Raw genomic sequence first — 15,587 nt, 5'->3', positions numbered from 1 at the left:
ACTCCCCCAACACTGTATTGGAGCGTCAGCCTAGACTATTTGAGTTCAAAGTCCCAACGTGGGCCTTGAATTCACAATATTCTGTCACAGAGGCAAGAGTACTTCCAACTAAGCCAAACTGATACCAATTTGCTCTTTTTCAGATATGAAATCGGTTACCATTACAGCTGTGAAGACTGAGCAAGAAAGCTTGCAGCTGAAATGTTTTGCAGATGCTAACCCTTCACCTATAACTTATACTTGGACAAAGTGAGCAAATGTCACTTATTTCTACTGACTATAAGCATAATTCCAAGGAACATTTTTTTTCGGTCAGGATGTTTCTGACACTTGCAGAAACTCATGAACATGCTTTGGAGTACACAAACCATATGTACATAACCAAGATATTAATCATGTTAATATCTTGATGAACAATACTTTTATTGCTGTTGTTCAGGAAGATGGGTAGCCCTGACTAAGAGAGCAGGTATAGAACTTCCTGTTGTTTTGTGAACAGGAAGTGAACTTCCTGCTAATTCTTTGGCATTCCTTCCCTCTGAGTGATTGTTAGTAATCTTACAAAGACAAATAGATTAAATTGTTCTTCATTATGGGTTCCCGTGCACACACACATACAACGTTTCACATTTTTTTTGGGATGTCTGCTGCTTTGCTCTTTTGCACACAATAATGTCCCATAAGCCAGACAAAGCTCCATGCATTTGTGGTAAAAAGGAATTGAAGTGGGTGTTTTTTTTACCTATCAGCAATGTGTTTCTGCATAGTTAGCAGAAACTTGTTGGTTCCAAGGAGATGTACGTGTTTAATGACAGAGGGAAAATCTGGAAGAGAAGGTTCTGAGCTAACAAACCATCTCTCCCAGAACTGCCTAACGCTAGTTTATAATTTCAACAATTCGAAAAGGCTTCACACTTAATTTTCTGTCTAGTCTGAATGTTTTGGATGAATGTACAGTGATTCAAAATTATTTTATTGCATGAGAGAAATATAGCATTAAGGGACAAAAATAGTTTCACTTGAGTATACTTGACAAAGAAATCTGGATTGTTTTGATTCAACCTTTTACCCAGCAATTGGAGATTGTGCACGGACTCTTAACTCAGGTTTTCCTTTCCATTTATTTGTTTTGTGATATTTCCTATCTTTACTATTGTCCGAATATGTTTTTCATTAGTTGACATATTCAGCGGCCTTATTTCTGTTCATCACTGATTTTTTTTATCTACTGATCAAAGGCAAATGTCACATTCCAACTATGAAATGTCATGAGAGATTCAGAGATCTATTCGTTGACTTTTCAAATATCCGACTATTTGTCTCAAGCCCCAATGTGAATCTTATTTTTGAAGGTTTATCAGCTATCTGACATAGGCAGAAACCAAACACCAGAATGTATCCAACATCTGTGTTTGTTTAAACATTTTGTAAAAAAAGCTGCTTTCACGACCCAAAAAATGCACAAATATACAGTTACTACACTTTACAAAAAATTCACTTTGAGTCGTCTTCTCGATGCTATGTGAAAAGTAAGGATTTTTTAATTGCCCAACTAGACCCACCCCCACTACTCCGCTCTTTAGGGTTTTGCCTTATGGGATTGACAAGAGCTAAGTAGCAAAGGATCCCTGTCTATAGTGACTGATCTTCCGCTGCAAGTCCTGTGATGAGCCAGACACCCTGGTCTGTCATCAACAGTGCCTTGGAGTACTATGAACCCACTTTGTTCAAGAACCAATCCCCTGTAATTGGTTCAATGTTACTCCCCAGTACAAAAAGGGGTAGAACTGGGAACTACAGGTCAGTTAGCCTAATACCAGTAGTGGGGAAACTTTTAGAGACTATAATGCAGGACAAAATAAATTTTCACTTAGAAAAGTATGGCTTAATAAAGGACAGCTAACATGGATTTGTTAAAGGAAATCCTGTCTAACAAATCTGATAAGAGTTTTTGGATGAAGTAACGTAGAGGGTGGGTGAAGGTATTGAAGTTGATGGAGTTGATATGAATTTTCAAAAGGCGTTTGATAAAGTGCCACATAAGAGACATGGAAGCAAATTAGAAGCCCACGGTATTAAAGGGACAGTGTCAGCATGGATACAGAATTGGCTCGGAGACAGAAAGCAAAGAGTGGTGGTGAATGGTTGTTTTTCTGACTGGAGGGAAGTATACAGTGGTGTCCCCTAGGGTCGGTATTGGACCACTGCTGTTTTTGATCTATCCAAATGACCTGGACTTGGATATAGGGAGTACAATATCCAAGTGTGCAGATGATACTGAGCTACGAAAGGTAGAAAACGGTGAGGAGGATACTAGCAGAATGCAAGAGGACTTTGACAGACTGGTAAAATAGGCAGACATGTGGCAGATGAAGTTTAATGTGGAGAATTGCGAAGTGATGCATTTGGGGAAGAAGAATGATGAGATTCAATATATAATAATAATAATCCTTGCATTTGATACAGCGCTTTTCACGTCTTCTAGATGTCTCAAAGTGCTTCAGAGAATATACTGTAAAGTAAATTGATTGTATATATGTGGATGAAATGCAGCAGCCAATTGTCCACAGCAATGTCCCACAAACAGTCATGGATTGAGTGACCAAATCATTATTGTTTTTTTCTTGAGGGATTATTATCAGGCGTGTATATACACAGCCTCTCCCAGTGTCTCTCCTGTACACACAGCCTCTTCTCTATACACACAGCCTCTTCCAGTATAATATAAGCTAGATGGTGCAATCTATGAAAGAATCATATCAGTAAATCTTTGAAGGTGGTAGGACAAGTAGATAAAGCTGTTAAAAAAAACATATGGGATACTAGACTTCATAAATCGGGGCATAGAATACAAAAGTCAGGAATTTATGATGAACCTTTATAAAACACTAGTTAGCCCTCAGCTAGAGTACTGTGTTCAGTTCTGGGCACTACGCTTTAGGAAGGATGTCAAGGCATTGGAGAGGGTGCAAAGGAGATTCACCAGGATGGTACCAGGAATGAGGGACTTCAGTTATCAGGAGAGGCTAGAGAAGCTAGAATTATTTTCCTTGGAGCAGAGAAGGTAAGAAGAGACTTAATAGAAGTTTTCAAAATTATGAGGGATTCGATAGGGTGAACAAGAAGAAACTATTTTCACTGGAGGGTGGGTCGTTAACCCGAGGACACTAATTTAAAATAGTTGCTTAAAGAAACAGAGGGGAGATGAGGAGAAATTGTTTACACAGCAAGTTGTTCAGATCTGGAATGCATTGGAGTCCTGTAGCTCAATGGTAGAGCACTCGCTTTGCAAGCGAGAGACCTGAGTTCAATTCCAGGCAGGGCGAAACCTTGGGCAAGTTTCCTTACTCCACACGCCTAATAATAATCCCTCCTAAACCAAAAACAATAAATAATTGGTCATTTTCAATCTACGACTGTTTGTGGGACATTGCTGTGCGCAATTGGCTGCCGCGTTCATCCACAAATATACAGTCAATTCACTTTACAGTGTGTTCTGTGAAGCGCTTTGGGACGTCCTCCCGACGTGAAAAGCGCTATATCAAACGCAAGGATTATTATTATTATTATTATTGCCTGAAAGGGTGCTGGAGGCCAATTCGATAAGAACCTTTAAGAGAGTAGACAATTATTTGGGGAGGACAAGTTTGCAGAGCTATGGGAAGAGTTTGGGGGAGTGGGATTGATTTGGATAGCTCTTTTAAAAGAACCAGACACAGTATGGCCTCCTTCTGTGCTGTATAATTCTGTATAATTCTATGAATCGGACTAAAGAGACATCACATAGGGTTCCGATATTCCATTGCCAGGCATATCAACTTACAGCCAGTTCAGACACAAAGAGACTTTGCTTCCCCCCCCACCACCACCTTGCAGCCAATTGCGCACAGCAGTGTCCCACAAACCATCGTGGATTGAAAATGATCAATTTATTATTGTTTTGTTTTGGAGGGATTATTATTAGGCGTGTGGAGTAAGGAAACTTGCCCATGGTTTCGCCCTGCCTGAAATTGAACCCATGTGTCCCACTTGCAAGGCGAGTGCTATAACCACTGAGCTACAGAACTCCACATACATTTCCTTGAGCGGCTAATAAATGGTATCACCAGCTATCAATATAGTTTGAGAAATATTTGAACTGTTTGATTACAATTACTGTAACACTTATTTTAATTGAAGCACATCAAATGCAATTATTGCTTATGCATCAATATTTTATCTAACCTTGAGTTAAAATCTCGGAACATCCACATGAATATGTGGATACTCTCTACCCCCTCCTCGCTCCCTCCCCTCACCATTTCCCCCCTGCTCGGGTCCTGACCCAACTGTACAGCGCCTTGGGACGTCCTCCCGACGTGAAAGGCGCTCTATAAATGGAATCTTCTTGTTGTTGTTGTTGTATTTGTCTTCTTTGATTTTGAAGCAGTTTTCTTTTTTTATTAGAGAGAATGATTCATTCCCAAAATCCATCACGGAACAAGAAGATGGGATACTTACACTGCCTAGGATGACTCCTGACCTTGCCGGGCTGTACGCGTGTGAAACGTATAACAAAGTTGGCTCTGCTAAAGCTTTTCTATATCTGTATGCAGGTGAGAGCTTTTCATTATGAATCTTTAGAATCAGAATTCAATGGCATAGACACTGCTAGAGTAAAGGGACCTTGTGCTGTTTTTGAATTTTTAATTGTGCCAGTATATTAACAAGGCAATAATCCATTTTTATTGTAGGGGTAATTGCTGGCAAGTACAACATAGTGATAATTGCTTGTGGTATGTTGGTGAGGGAGGTCTACAACCAATGTTTCAACATGGAAATGGCACCACAGGTGAGGCTGGATGAGCCTTTTAGAATGTGTACAATGTCTCTATGAGGGCCCTGACATCAAGGTCGGGTCCAGAGAAAGGAGAAAAACCTGAGGGGAATACAGTCGGGGTCAAAACTGTCAACACCAAACAAAGGATCTGTATTGATGTTATAAAGAAATCTCAAAAGGATTTTGTTTTTGATCAGCCGGGGGTTATGACACATGGGAAGCCTATCACCAACCTTAAGAATATCCAAATCAGTTACACATATGTATGTCACATACAAACAGAAATCTCCCTGTGTCTGGATAGAATGCACAATGCAGCATTGCATCCTAATTCCAGAGAATAATAGGCATAGTTTGGCAATAGACAAGCCTTAAGGACACCAGAATGTGCTGTGCGTTGGTGTGCTGCTGGAATGTAATCAGTTAAAACAGCACAGCTTGACATTGAGAGTACTATCTGGCAAGCTTCCTGCTGCTTGTTCTTCTTAAACCACTCTATCCTTTAGATTTTTGACTTACAGTAGCTGACTGGGAAGAATCCCTGCCCCCAGTGACTGGTCTGCTTTTCCAAGAACGACTGATGAGCCAGATTAGCTGGTCTGACATCAGCAGTGCCCTGCAGTACTGCAGATGTGACCAGCTCAGGATCTGGACTAATGAGATCATCACAGAGGTTTGACTTGTTTCTGATATTCTGTTCCAAGAATCATCAACTCGGAGCCAGCTCAGCTCCAAACCAACCGCCTCCCCCAGGGGCGACATTCATAATATCAAACAAAATGTAGACAGTCCTTTCAGCAATATTGATTCTTGATCTAATTCTGAAAGTACAGCAAGACGTATTTTCCATGATTACTGGACAATTCTGTTGCCAGTTTCCATTGTCATAAAATATTCATGTGGATGTTCCGAGGTTTTAACTCAAGGTTAGATAAAATATTGATGCATAAGCCACGCATTGTAACGTTGTCCACTCCAGCTGACCCTTCAAGCAGCGGCAACCTGGAGGAGAAGGGTGTCACTAACATCCTTCCCCAGAAAAAGGATGAATAAGGAGCGATGAAAGAACATAATGCAATAATAATAATATAATAATAGAGTAATGCTTCTTATCTTTATAAATCGTGTTATTACCTAAGTTATACATTGACTCCGGCCCCATTCAGTTTCCTATCAAAACCACTTTGATTTCTTTGCACTATTTGTATTTATCACCTAACTCGTAACGCCACTCCCCTACCCTCCACTACTCCTGCAATTATTGGCTGTCTTGGATTGTCGGAAATAACGTTCTGACCCGGTGACACATGTGCACCAGCCAACCGGCTACATTGAATCACGGGCAACGTAGTCTTGCTCCGTCGACACTTGTGCAGAAAAATGTCACTTCCCGTGATGCAATGTGATTCCAGCACTTGTGGCCACAGGTCATACTCAATGAATCATGGGAGAAGTAGTCTTGACTCGTCACCACATAGCACTTACCGGCTGCATTGAATTACACGTGCACAGCATACATTATTGATTAACGTGGATTTGATACGATGTATACAAGTTTGCCTACATCTTGGAATCTCCCTTCTTTCCCTTCCAGTCCGTTCTCACCTCTCTCCTTTTTCTCTCTCTCTCTCTCTCTAACCCTCTCTAAATTATTTACAGCCCTAGGCTCTTGTCTAACCGAATAAATAAAGCCAAGAGTACCAAACCCTCTTTCTCTCTTCTGCACTGTGTCCTCCAGCCTCCTCCGTTCCTGCAGCTCACTATACCCTGCTGATCGCTTTGCTTCCCTCGCTTTTTCACTGCAGCTCTTGACCCGAGGTGCCCTTCCCAGATTGGCTACAATTCTACTTTGATATACACATTCAATTCTTCTCTCCTAATGCTTTCCTCGCCTCCTCTCGTTCCTGGACCCTTCCATTGCTCTAGCTTGGGTATCCTCTGCCAGACATATCGCAGCACTCATCATGTTTGCCCCAGAGCAGCCACCCAGTCTGCCCCATCGCCCACTCTTTCCACAAGGTCTGCCTCCCTTTCCTGTAACTCTGACCTCCTCAACCTCCACGGTCCATCCCCAGCGATCCTTCCTATCCCACATCAGGTTCCTGACCAGGACAGCTTTCCATCACCTCCATCACATTGCCTGTCTGTGGCAGCACCCACACCCCCCCCCCCCCTTCTCATCTCAAGCAGGCTGGTTTCCACAAGAGAGACAGAGAGGGAGAAACTTTGTTCTTCAGCCTGTGTGTATTCCGAAGGAGAGTGTAATGCAGCATGAACAAAGGCATCCTCGTTGATAAGATGATGAGAAAAGCGATTAGAAGGCCTGAAAGAATGCTTCCTCCAGGAGAGATGGTGATCGCTTAGCATACATTGCACATGAAGTAAAACAAAGTAAGAACTAGCATGAACTGGTCAGGAGTAGTTTCGGTGAAACCACTGGTGACATCTGGTCAGGGGCTGGCATGAAAGTAGACTATAAAAGCGTAATACCCAATAAATCAAAAGGAGAGGAAGAAACCAACACAGAAGAAGGACATGGGTCGATGTACGCTAAGCGGTCACCATCTCTTCCGGAGGAAGGATTTGATCACCCTTGAATCCGAGCTACACGTCCCCGGTTGTATGTATGGTACAACAGCTTATCAATGTCACTTTGGTTGTATTAAAATACTAACATCATTCTGAGGAATGCTGGTCAGCCTCGTTGTATTACATCGTGAGGAACTCAACAAATTTGCACTCCATTACACTCATCCTGGTTAGGCCACTGGCTCCCTATCACAGAACTGATTGACTTCAAGATACTCACATTCGTCTACAAATACCTTCATGCCCTGCCACCTCCACTCAGCTGGCTCTGGCCCCTGCTGGTCCCTTGTCCCCTCTGCTCCACCATCAGTGGCTTAGTGGCTGATATTTTAAAAATAAAATGATTTAAGTATCAGCCACTGGGCCTCAAAACTTTGGAATGCTCTCCCTCAGTTCCTCCATCTTGCCCCCTTCTTCCCTATTTTCATATTACACCCAATGATCTTCCTCTTCGACTGTGCTAACGGTCATCTCCCCCAACTTGGCGTGAGGCTCTACCAATGTTAAGCTCCTGCCACTGCCATCCCAGCCATGACCACACAGCCTGAGGGCTGATGCCGTCCCGCTGATCGCGCGCTCCCGGTCTCTGCGTGAGCATTTTGGCTGCCGCCCCAACCCAAGCCTCCCCCTCCACTCTAAATGTCTCTCCTCCCACCCCCCTCTATCTGCTACTCCCCCTCTGTCATTCTCTCCCACCGCCCTCCCCGCCTTCGCTCTCTCCTCAACCCCATCACCACTTCCTTCTGCTCCAGCCTGGGCATCCTCCGCCGGGCCCATCATGGTCCCGGCACTGGCTATCCCAGAGCAGCAACCCCAAGTGTCCAATCATTCACTCCCTCCGCTCAAACCGCCTGCTTAAGGCAAACCCAACTTCCCCTCCCTCATATGTACCTTCCCCAACTCTCCACTCACACCACTCTCCACAACCCTCTCTCCTGTATACCCAAAAATCCTCTCCGCATCACTCTTTCCTCCCTCCAGCAAACCCATCCGCATTTCCCTCCAAAATGTCCGTTCCCTCTCAAATAAAGCCCTCACCATCCACGACCTCATCCTGGACGAGCATCTTGATATTCTTAGGCTCACCGAAACCTGGCTCTCCCCCAATGAACCCATCCCCCTAGCGAAGCCTCCCTCCAGGCTACACCTTCCATCCAAACCAACGTGGCGGAGGGGTGGTCTTCATTTCCAAAGCCTCCCTTGGTCTTAGCCCCTACTCCTTTGGCTGCTTCCCCTCTTTTGAGCACCTCACCCTCTTCCATCCCTCTCTCCCATTGAAAATCCTTCTTGTCGTCCTCCCGACGTGAAAGGCACTCTATAAATGGAATCTTGTTGTTGTCTACTGCCTCCCTAAGCCCTCCGGCTCCTTCCACACAGACATCTCTACTCTCCTCTCTTCCCTGTCCCTCTGCTCCGAACGCCTGCTCATAATGGGCGATTTCAACCTCCACCTAAACTCCCCTTGCACTACTTCTGCCGACTTCACTGCCCTCCTCTCCTCCCTGAATCTCATATAAATTCACCTACCCACAACCGTGGTCATGCCCTTGACCTCGTCATCACCCACAGCCTTGACATTTCTGACCATCCACGACCTCATCCTGGACGAGCACTTTGATATTCTTGGGCTCACCGAAACCTGGACAAGGCCATCTCGGACCACTTCCTCATTTCCTTCTCCTCTCACATCCTTCTCTCCTCCACTAAGCCCTCAACCATTCTCTACCGCCCTTGGAAAAGGCTACCCCCTGAAACCTTCACAAAAGCCCACACTTCATCAAACATCCTATCCCTCTGGCCTCCCACCCACGGAAATCCTGAAGCAGCCATCCAGCTGCTCCATGATCGCCTCTCCTCCACCTTCAACTCCCTCCTCCCCCTGAAATCCAGGACCATTTCCAAACCCACCCGATCTCCCTTGTACAACTACCATCTCCGCTGCCTAAAAACCCAAGCCCGGCTGCTTGAGCATAGATGGCGGAAAACTGGCCTGAGCAAAAACGGCCTTCTACTCCAACATCATCTTGGAGGCTAAACACAACCCTAAAATCCTTTTTTCCACCACCCACTACCTCCTCCATGCGCCCCCTCAGGCCTCCTCAATCTCATGGACTTCTTTTCATCTAAAATACACAACATCCACCAGGCAGCCTCATTCTCCTGCCTCTTGTCACCCACCACCATGTCTCCCTCAGCCTCCCCATCATCTGCTCCTACCATGACCCCCATCCTACATTCCTTCCTCCCCATCTCTCCCTCCTGCTTCTCACCCACCATCACCTCCATGAAACCCACCCAATGCTGCCTCGACCCCCTCCCCACCAATTTACTGGTCACACAGCTCCCCCTCCTCTGCCCAATACTGGCTGACATCATCAACCAGTCACTCTCCTCCGGATCAGTCCCTGCCTCCCTCTAATCTGCTGTCATCACCCCCCTCCTGAAAAACCCTCCCTATTCCCTCAAACTCCAGCCACTACCGCCCTATTTCTAATCTGCCCTTCCTCTCAAAAGTTCTAGAATGCGTTGTTGCCAATCAACTTCGCACACATCTCTCCTCCCACTCCCTCTTCGAACACCTCCAGTCCAGTTTCCGCCCACAGTACAGAGACTGCACTTGTGAAAGTCACAGACGACATCCTCTCTATCTGTGACCAGGGCTCCCTCTGCCTCCTTGTCCTCCTGGACCTCTCCGCCACATTCAACACAGTCGATCATGCCATCCTCCTCCACCGCCTTTCCTCCGTCATCCACCTCAGTGGGTCCGCACTTGACTGGTTCGAGTCCTACCTCACAAACTGCCGGCAGTACATCTGCACAAACGGCTTTTCCCCCCGCTCTCACCCAGTTACTTGCGGGGTACCCCAAGGAGCCATCCTTGGCCCCCTCCTCTTTCTGATCTACATGCTCCCTCTTGGGGATGTCATCCGCAGATATGGGGTACACTTCCACATGTATGTGGACAACACCCAACTCGATTTTTCCACCTCACTTTGGGACCCCCAGTCCCCTGATGTTCTGTCAGCCTGACTGTCAGATCTCAGGAGATGGATGAGTGCAAATTTCCTTCAGCTGAACATTGACAAGACAAAAGCCATACTCTTTGGCTATTGTCAACGTCTAAAATCTCACAGCTCTCACCTCCTCCACCTACCCGACCTCCCCCTAAAACTCTCCGAACCCATACGCAACCTAGGCATCAGGTTCGATCCCCAATTATCCTTCCTCTCCCACATCCAGTCCCTCACCAGCACCGTTTTCTTCCACCTCCAACTCATTACCCGTCTCTGCCAATACCTCTCTCCGAAAGCCGCTGAAACCCTGGTCCATGGCTTTGTCACCTCTCGGCTGGACTATTCTAACTCCCTCCTCGCCGGCCTCCCCTCCACTACCATCCATAGCATCCAGATTATTCTTTCTGAAATGCTGTACTCTGTCTAGCGCCTCGGGATGTCCTCCCGACGTGAAAGACGCTATACAAATGTAATCTTGTTGTTGTTATTCAAAACTCTGCCGTCCGCATTCTCACCCACACCAAACTCCGCTCCCCGATTACCCCAGTCCTTGCCAGACTGCACTGGCTGCCTGCCCAAAGAGGATCAAGATCCTCACCCTTGTCTTCAAATCCCTCCACTCCTCTGCACCCCCCTACCTCTGATCTCCTCTCTCCTCAAAACAGTGCCTGTTGCCTTCGTTCCTCTGGGTCTGGCCTCCTCCTTGTTCCCCGAGTCCTCCACTCCACCCTTGGCGGCTGTGCCTTCAGCCACTAAGCCCCAAGCTCTGAAACTCTCTTCCTCGCTCCCTTCGCCTCGCCCCCTCTCTTCCTATCTCTGCTGAAGACCTTTCTTTTCGACCACGCCTTTGGTCACCTTCCTTCCCCTCCCCCTGGCTCGGTCCCAGAATCTGTTACTGTGAAGCCCTCTGAGATGCCGTCCGGCGTGGAGGGCGCTATATAAATCCAAGTTGTTGTTAAGCTCTTCGAGACCCTACCCTGCCTGAAGGGTGCCATAAAAAATGTAAGTTGTTGTAAGCAAATGTAAGCAAATTGTTGTAAGTGAGTCAACATTTCGGGTCCACGACCCTTCATCAGAATGCATTGATAAATCTTTTGAAAAACTTTTATTCCAGATCATTTCACACAACGCCAACACTTTATGATTTATGTCATAATTGTGCTGCTCCTATTTGTGATAATTGCTCTCAGCTTTTTTCTTCATAAGAAAATCTCATCAACAAGAAATGACACACCATCTCAACAGTAAGTATTTTTGTGTCAAAATTCAAGCATCACATCTATTAACTAGGTTACATTTTTTCTATTAAGAAATCTAGAATATACAAACCTGAAAGTTTTAACCATAGCAATATCACATTTCATTCAACAAAAAAACAACAAACCTGATTGTGTGACCAAACTGAAAATAAACAGTATTACAAGTCTATGTATGTTTATGTGAACAAATAATGTAATGTTTTGTTCAGACAGATTTTTGCAATAAATTTAAATGTATCATTGTACATTTCAGTTTTGAGCATTTTATTCAGCTTCCTTTGATGTTTACAGCAGTTTAACAACTTTGTCCACTTGTTAAAGTAGAGGAACGTATATGTTCATTGCAACAATTTATTTGTTTATTATTTCACATTTCTTTCTTTCAGAGCTGCACCTTTACAGCAACTTGAAAATAGGAAAGAGGATCAGGTAAATAAAAATCAGCTGGAAAATATGTAACAAACCTCTTCAGTACTGAGAGCCTCAAACAAACCTTTGACAAGTAAATCAGGATATGTGTATAGTTTATTAACACCATAAAAACTACCTGTACAGTCCATATCCACGGTCAGTGTACAGCTCTATACAGAGTTTTAATCTGTCTAAATACTTTAAATATAATATGATAGTGTTCATCTTTATCCCTTCATATTTATGGGATGCTGAACTATGCAGATCTAGGATAATATTCCAACTGGGTCTAGATTTACTCTACCAATATAGCATTTCAGAGCATCTAGGATATGGAAAAATGTTGAATTCAGTTTTCACTTTAAAACCTGCTGTGTGTACTTCTTAAAAGAGGTTTTAGAAAAATGGCTTCCAAATTAAAGACTGTGTTTAAGAATTTGAAAAATTCTGAATCTGAACATTAATAAAGTAAATCTAGACCCAGGGAGAATTTCCAATATTCCTCCAAATTATTATTTTAAAAATATTTTATATTTAGAATATTAGCTTTTTGAAATATAAATAATATTTATTCAGTAGTGAATATATTTGTTAGTTGCCAGTTGGTGTCCAATATTCCTAAATATAGGAAGTAAGAATAGAAAACAAGTATTCCATGGAATGAGATCTAAAGTGCCAAGTGGGGAGCAGAAAATGATATGGGTGTTGTTAACTCGTCTGAAATGACTGGAACAGGTTGCCAGGAGGGTAGTTGAAGCCAAGACACTGATCTAATTTAACATGCAGCTTATTACTGGGCTGGGAGGATGGTATGGTTGGTGTTCTGGAAGGATAAGACCAGTTGAGCTGAATGGCTTCTTTATCCATACTAAACTTGTGATCTTGTGGTAAATGGAATAAAGAAATGTCACAATCTCAACATTGGATTGTTGCAAAAAGTATTATCAATGTTTTTTATAACAAAATCTGTCCCACTCGGGGTTGGGGGGTTAGCGGTGGGGGGAACACCAGCACAGGCCCAAAAGGTCAAATGGTCTGTTTCCAACCTGCACTACGTTTAAAAACGGAGATCCGTCAAACACCATCATTGCTCACCAATGTCCTGACTGTGGGCTCCAGAAGATCACCACCTCCTGACTCTCAGGGCCTGCCACCCCACACAGACACAGAGACCCACAGAGAGACACACTTACAGACAGAGGAGAGAAACACACAGACACAGTCACACAAGAGACACTCGTTCGGAGACACTCACAGACAAACACACATACACATACAGAGCAACAACGCAACAACAAAATTACATTCATAGAGCGCCTTTCACATTGAGAGGACGTCCCAAAGCACTGGTCAGGTGTCGGGGCCCGAGCATGGGGGAGGGGTGGTTTAGGTGTGAGGGAAGGCAGAGAGGTGGGAGGGTGACAAAAAGCACGATACAGAGGGCAGAGTGTCACATAGACACACTCACACACACTCGTACACACAAACAGATACACTCACAAACCCATGCGCACACGTACAGAGGATAGAGAGACACTCAGACAGTCTCACCGCGCAGGCATGTCCGGAACCACTCCGCCCACAGTAGCATTGAGTAAACAGCCTCCAGCAACGCAAGAGGCCCAGGGCCCCGAGCTCACTGTGTTTACAGGTTTGTAGCGAGGGGGTGTTTGTAGCAGTGCTGTGTGTGTGTGTAATGGAGGGGTGTGTGTGCAGCAGAGTGGGGTGTAGCAGAGGGGGCTGTTTGTAGGTGGCGTGTTCGTGGCAGAGGAGGCTGTTTTTAGCGGAGGGGTGTAGCGAATCCGTTTGTAGTGGAGGGGCTGTAATGGAGGGGGCTGTTTGTACCAGAGGGGTTGTTTGTAGCAGAAGGATTGTTTGTAAAAGAGGGGGTGTGGTGGGGGAGTTTTTAGCGGATTCTGCAGAAAAATTACAGCCGCACCTTTCTATATGCCCAGGTCATGAGTCTCTGGTTACAAACAGACAAGCAAACCCTTGTTTTTCTCAATCACAAGACTTTTTTTTCAAACTGTTACATGTACATGTGTACATTTCCTTCCATGTTTTTACTACATTTCATTCGTCTTTGCTTAGTTCCCAATTACCTTATCGCCCCCACCCTCTCCCGGCTCCACTGGCTCCCCAATCCCCAGAGGATAGAGTTCAAAATCCTCGTTCCTCACCCTCAAAGCCCTACATGGGCTTACTCCTTCGCTCCTCTGTGACCTGCTAAACACATATCAACCTGTCCACTCCCTCCGCTCAGCAGGAACCGGTCTGTTTCATATCCCTCGCCCGGCCAGCCCTACCATTGGTGGTCCAACCTTCAGCCTCGCTGCCCCCACCCTTTGAAAATCCATCCCAGAAGTCCCTTTGCCTCGTTCCCTCCCTTACCTCTTTCAAGGCATGACTCGAAGCCCCTCCTCTTTAACCGCACCTTTGGTCACCCTCCTACCCCTACTCTCCCTGCCCCATACCCCTCCTGATCCCAATTCTCAGCTCAGGTCCAAATCCTTGACTGCCCAGTTCCTTGGGACTTCCTCCCGACATGAAAGGCGCTATACAAAAGTAATGTATTGTTCTTCTTGTGTTCCTCTTGCCAACTGTCATACTGATATAACACAATGACTTCAGTGCCCTCAGGGAAATGCAGTATTATTTTCAGATTGTATACATCAATCTTGATTGTAACTGTGCCAGACTAGATAATAAGTGTGTAGGTGAGGGAGCGTGAATACGAAAGGCATGTGAAAATGAGTGTGTGTGTGTGAGAGAGAGAGAGAGCGCAGGGAGCATAAAAGAAAGATATGTTAAAAGGGGAGCGGGATCTTGTAGGATGTTACTGGTAGCGGAGGGGTTACTGATAGCAGAGGACGTTCCTGGTTCAAATTAACCAAATTTGTCTATGTTAAAATCACTTCATTTCTAATTTGTTTTTGTAAAGCACTTTGAGATGTTCAATTGTAAATTAAGGACAATACGTAAGTCTATGTTATTGCATTGAACCTTAGGATGAAGATACCTAAAATCTACCAGATGAAATTGGATCACAGTCAAGACAAGAATCAGAAGCATCCTCTGTCTGAAAGCTTGAAAACTAGGAAAATGTCTCTTCCTCCAAAAGATCAGGTTTAAAACCTGAAAACAGAAGTAAAAGTTTTGAAAGTACTACAGGAACAGTTGGTTTCATCAATCATTGATCTAATCTCTATCTTGAGTGGAAGTGGTTATTAGGATAACTTAATGAGTTTTTTATTATCTTTGCTCATTTGGTAAAACACTAATCTTTATATCAGAAAATTTAGGTTTCAAGCGCAACATCAGGACATGAGTAAAAATAGTCCAGGTAACATTATAATGCATTAGCCAATTTTCCTTTCCTTATTCCACACACCCCTAGCATTAAGTAAACTAGCATTAAATAAAAACCCAATTGTTAGTCAATTGATGGATCGCTTTTTCGGGGGTAAGAATCTCTTCCAAAAATAAGTCAATGAA

The 15,587-nt window shown here is 44.5% G+C and overlaps 1 protein-coding gene across 3 annotated transcripts in view; it reads left to right on the top strand.

The window, feature by feature from the left end:
• The window catches only part of LOC103177577 (nectin-3), a 45,426-nt gene extending 30,160 nt beyond the window's left edge, over positions 1-15,266 (top strand). For 2 of the 3 annotated variants that reach the window (XM_042334601.1, XM_042334600.1), the window contains exons 4-8: positions 144-249; positions 4,447-4,595; positions 11,537-11,666; positions 12,068-12,110; positions 15,101-15,266. In XM_042334601.1, the coding sequence (XP_042190535.1) occupies positions 144-249; positions 4,447-4,595; positions 11,537-11,666; positions 12,068-12,110; positions 15,101-15,115 (443 nt within the window). In that variant the 3' untranslated portion in view covers positions 15,116-15,266. Of the gene's footprint in view, positions 1-143; positions 250-4,446; positions 4,596-4,733; positions 4,832-11,536; positions 11,667-12,067; positions 12,111-15,100 lie in introns of those variants that run through there. The other variant, XM_007891814.2, reaches the window with a different exon arrangement.
• The last annotated feature ends 321 nt before the right edge of the window (positions 15,267-15,587 follow it).

This window comes from Callorhinchus milii, unplaced genomic scaffold (assembly GCF_018977255.1).
Source record: "Callorhinchus milii isolate IMCB2004 unplaced genomic scaffold, IMCB_Cmil_1.0 Scaffold4, whole genome shotgun sequence".
Lineage (NCBI taxonomy): Eukaryota > Metazoa > Chordata > Chondrichthyes > Chimaeriformes > Callorhinchidae > Callorhinchus > Callorhinchus milii.
Note: the sequence above shows the minus strand (reverse complement) of the source record. Positions and strands in the feature narration are given on the sequence as shown.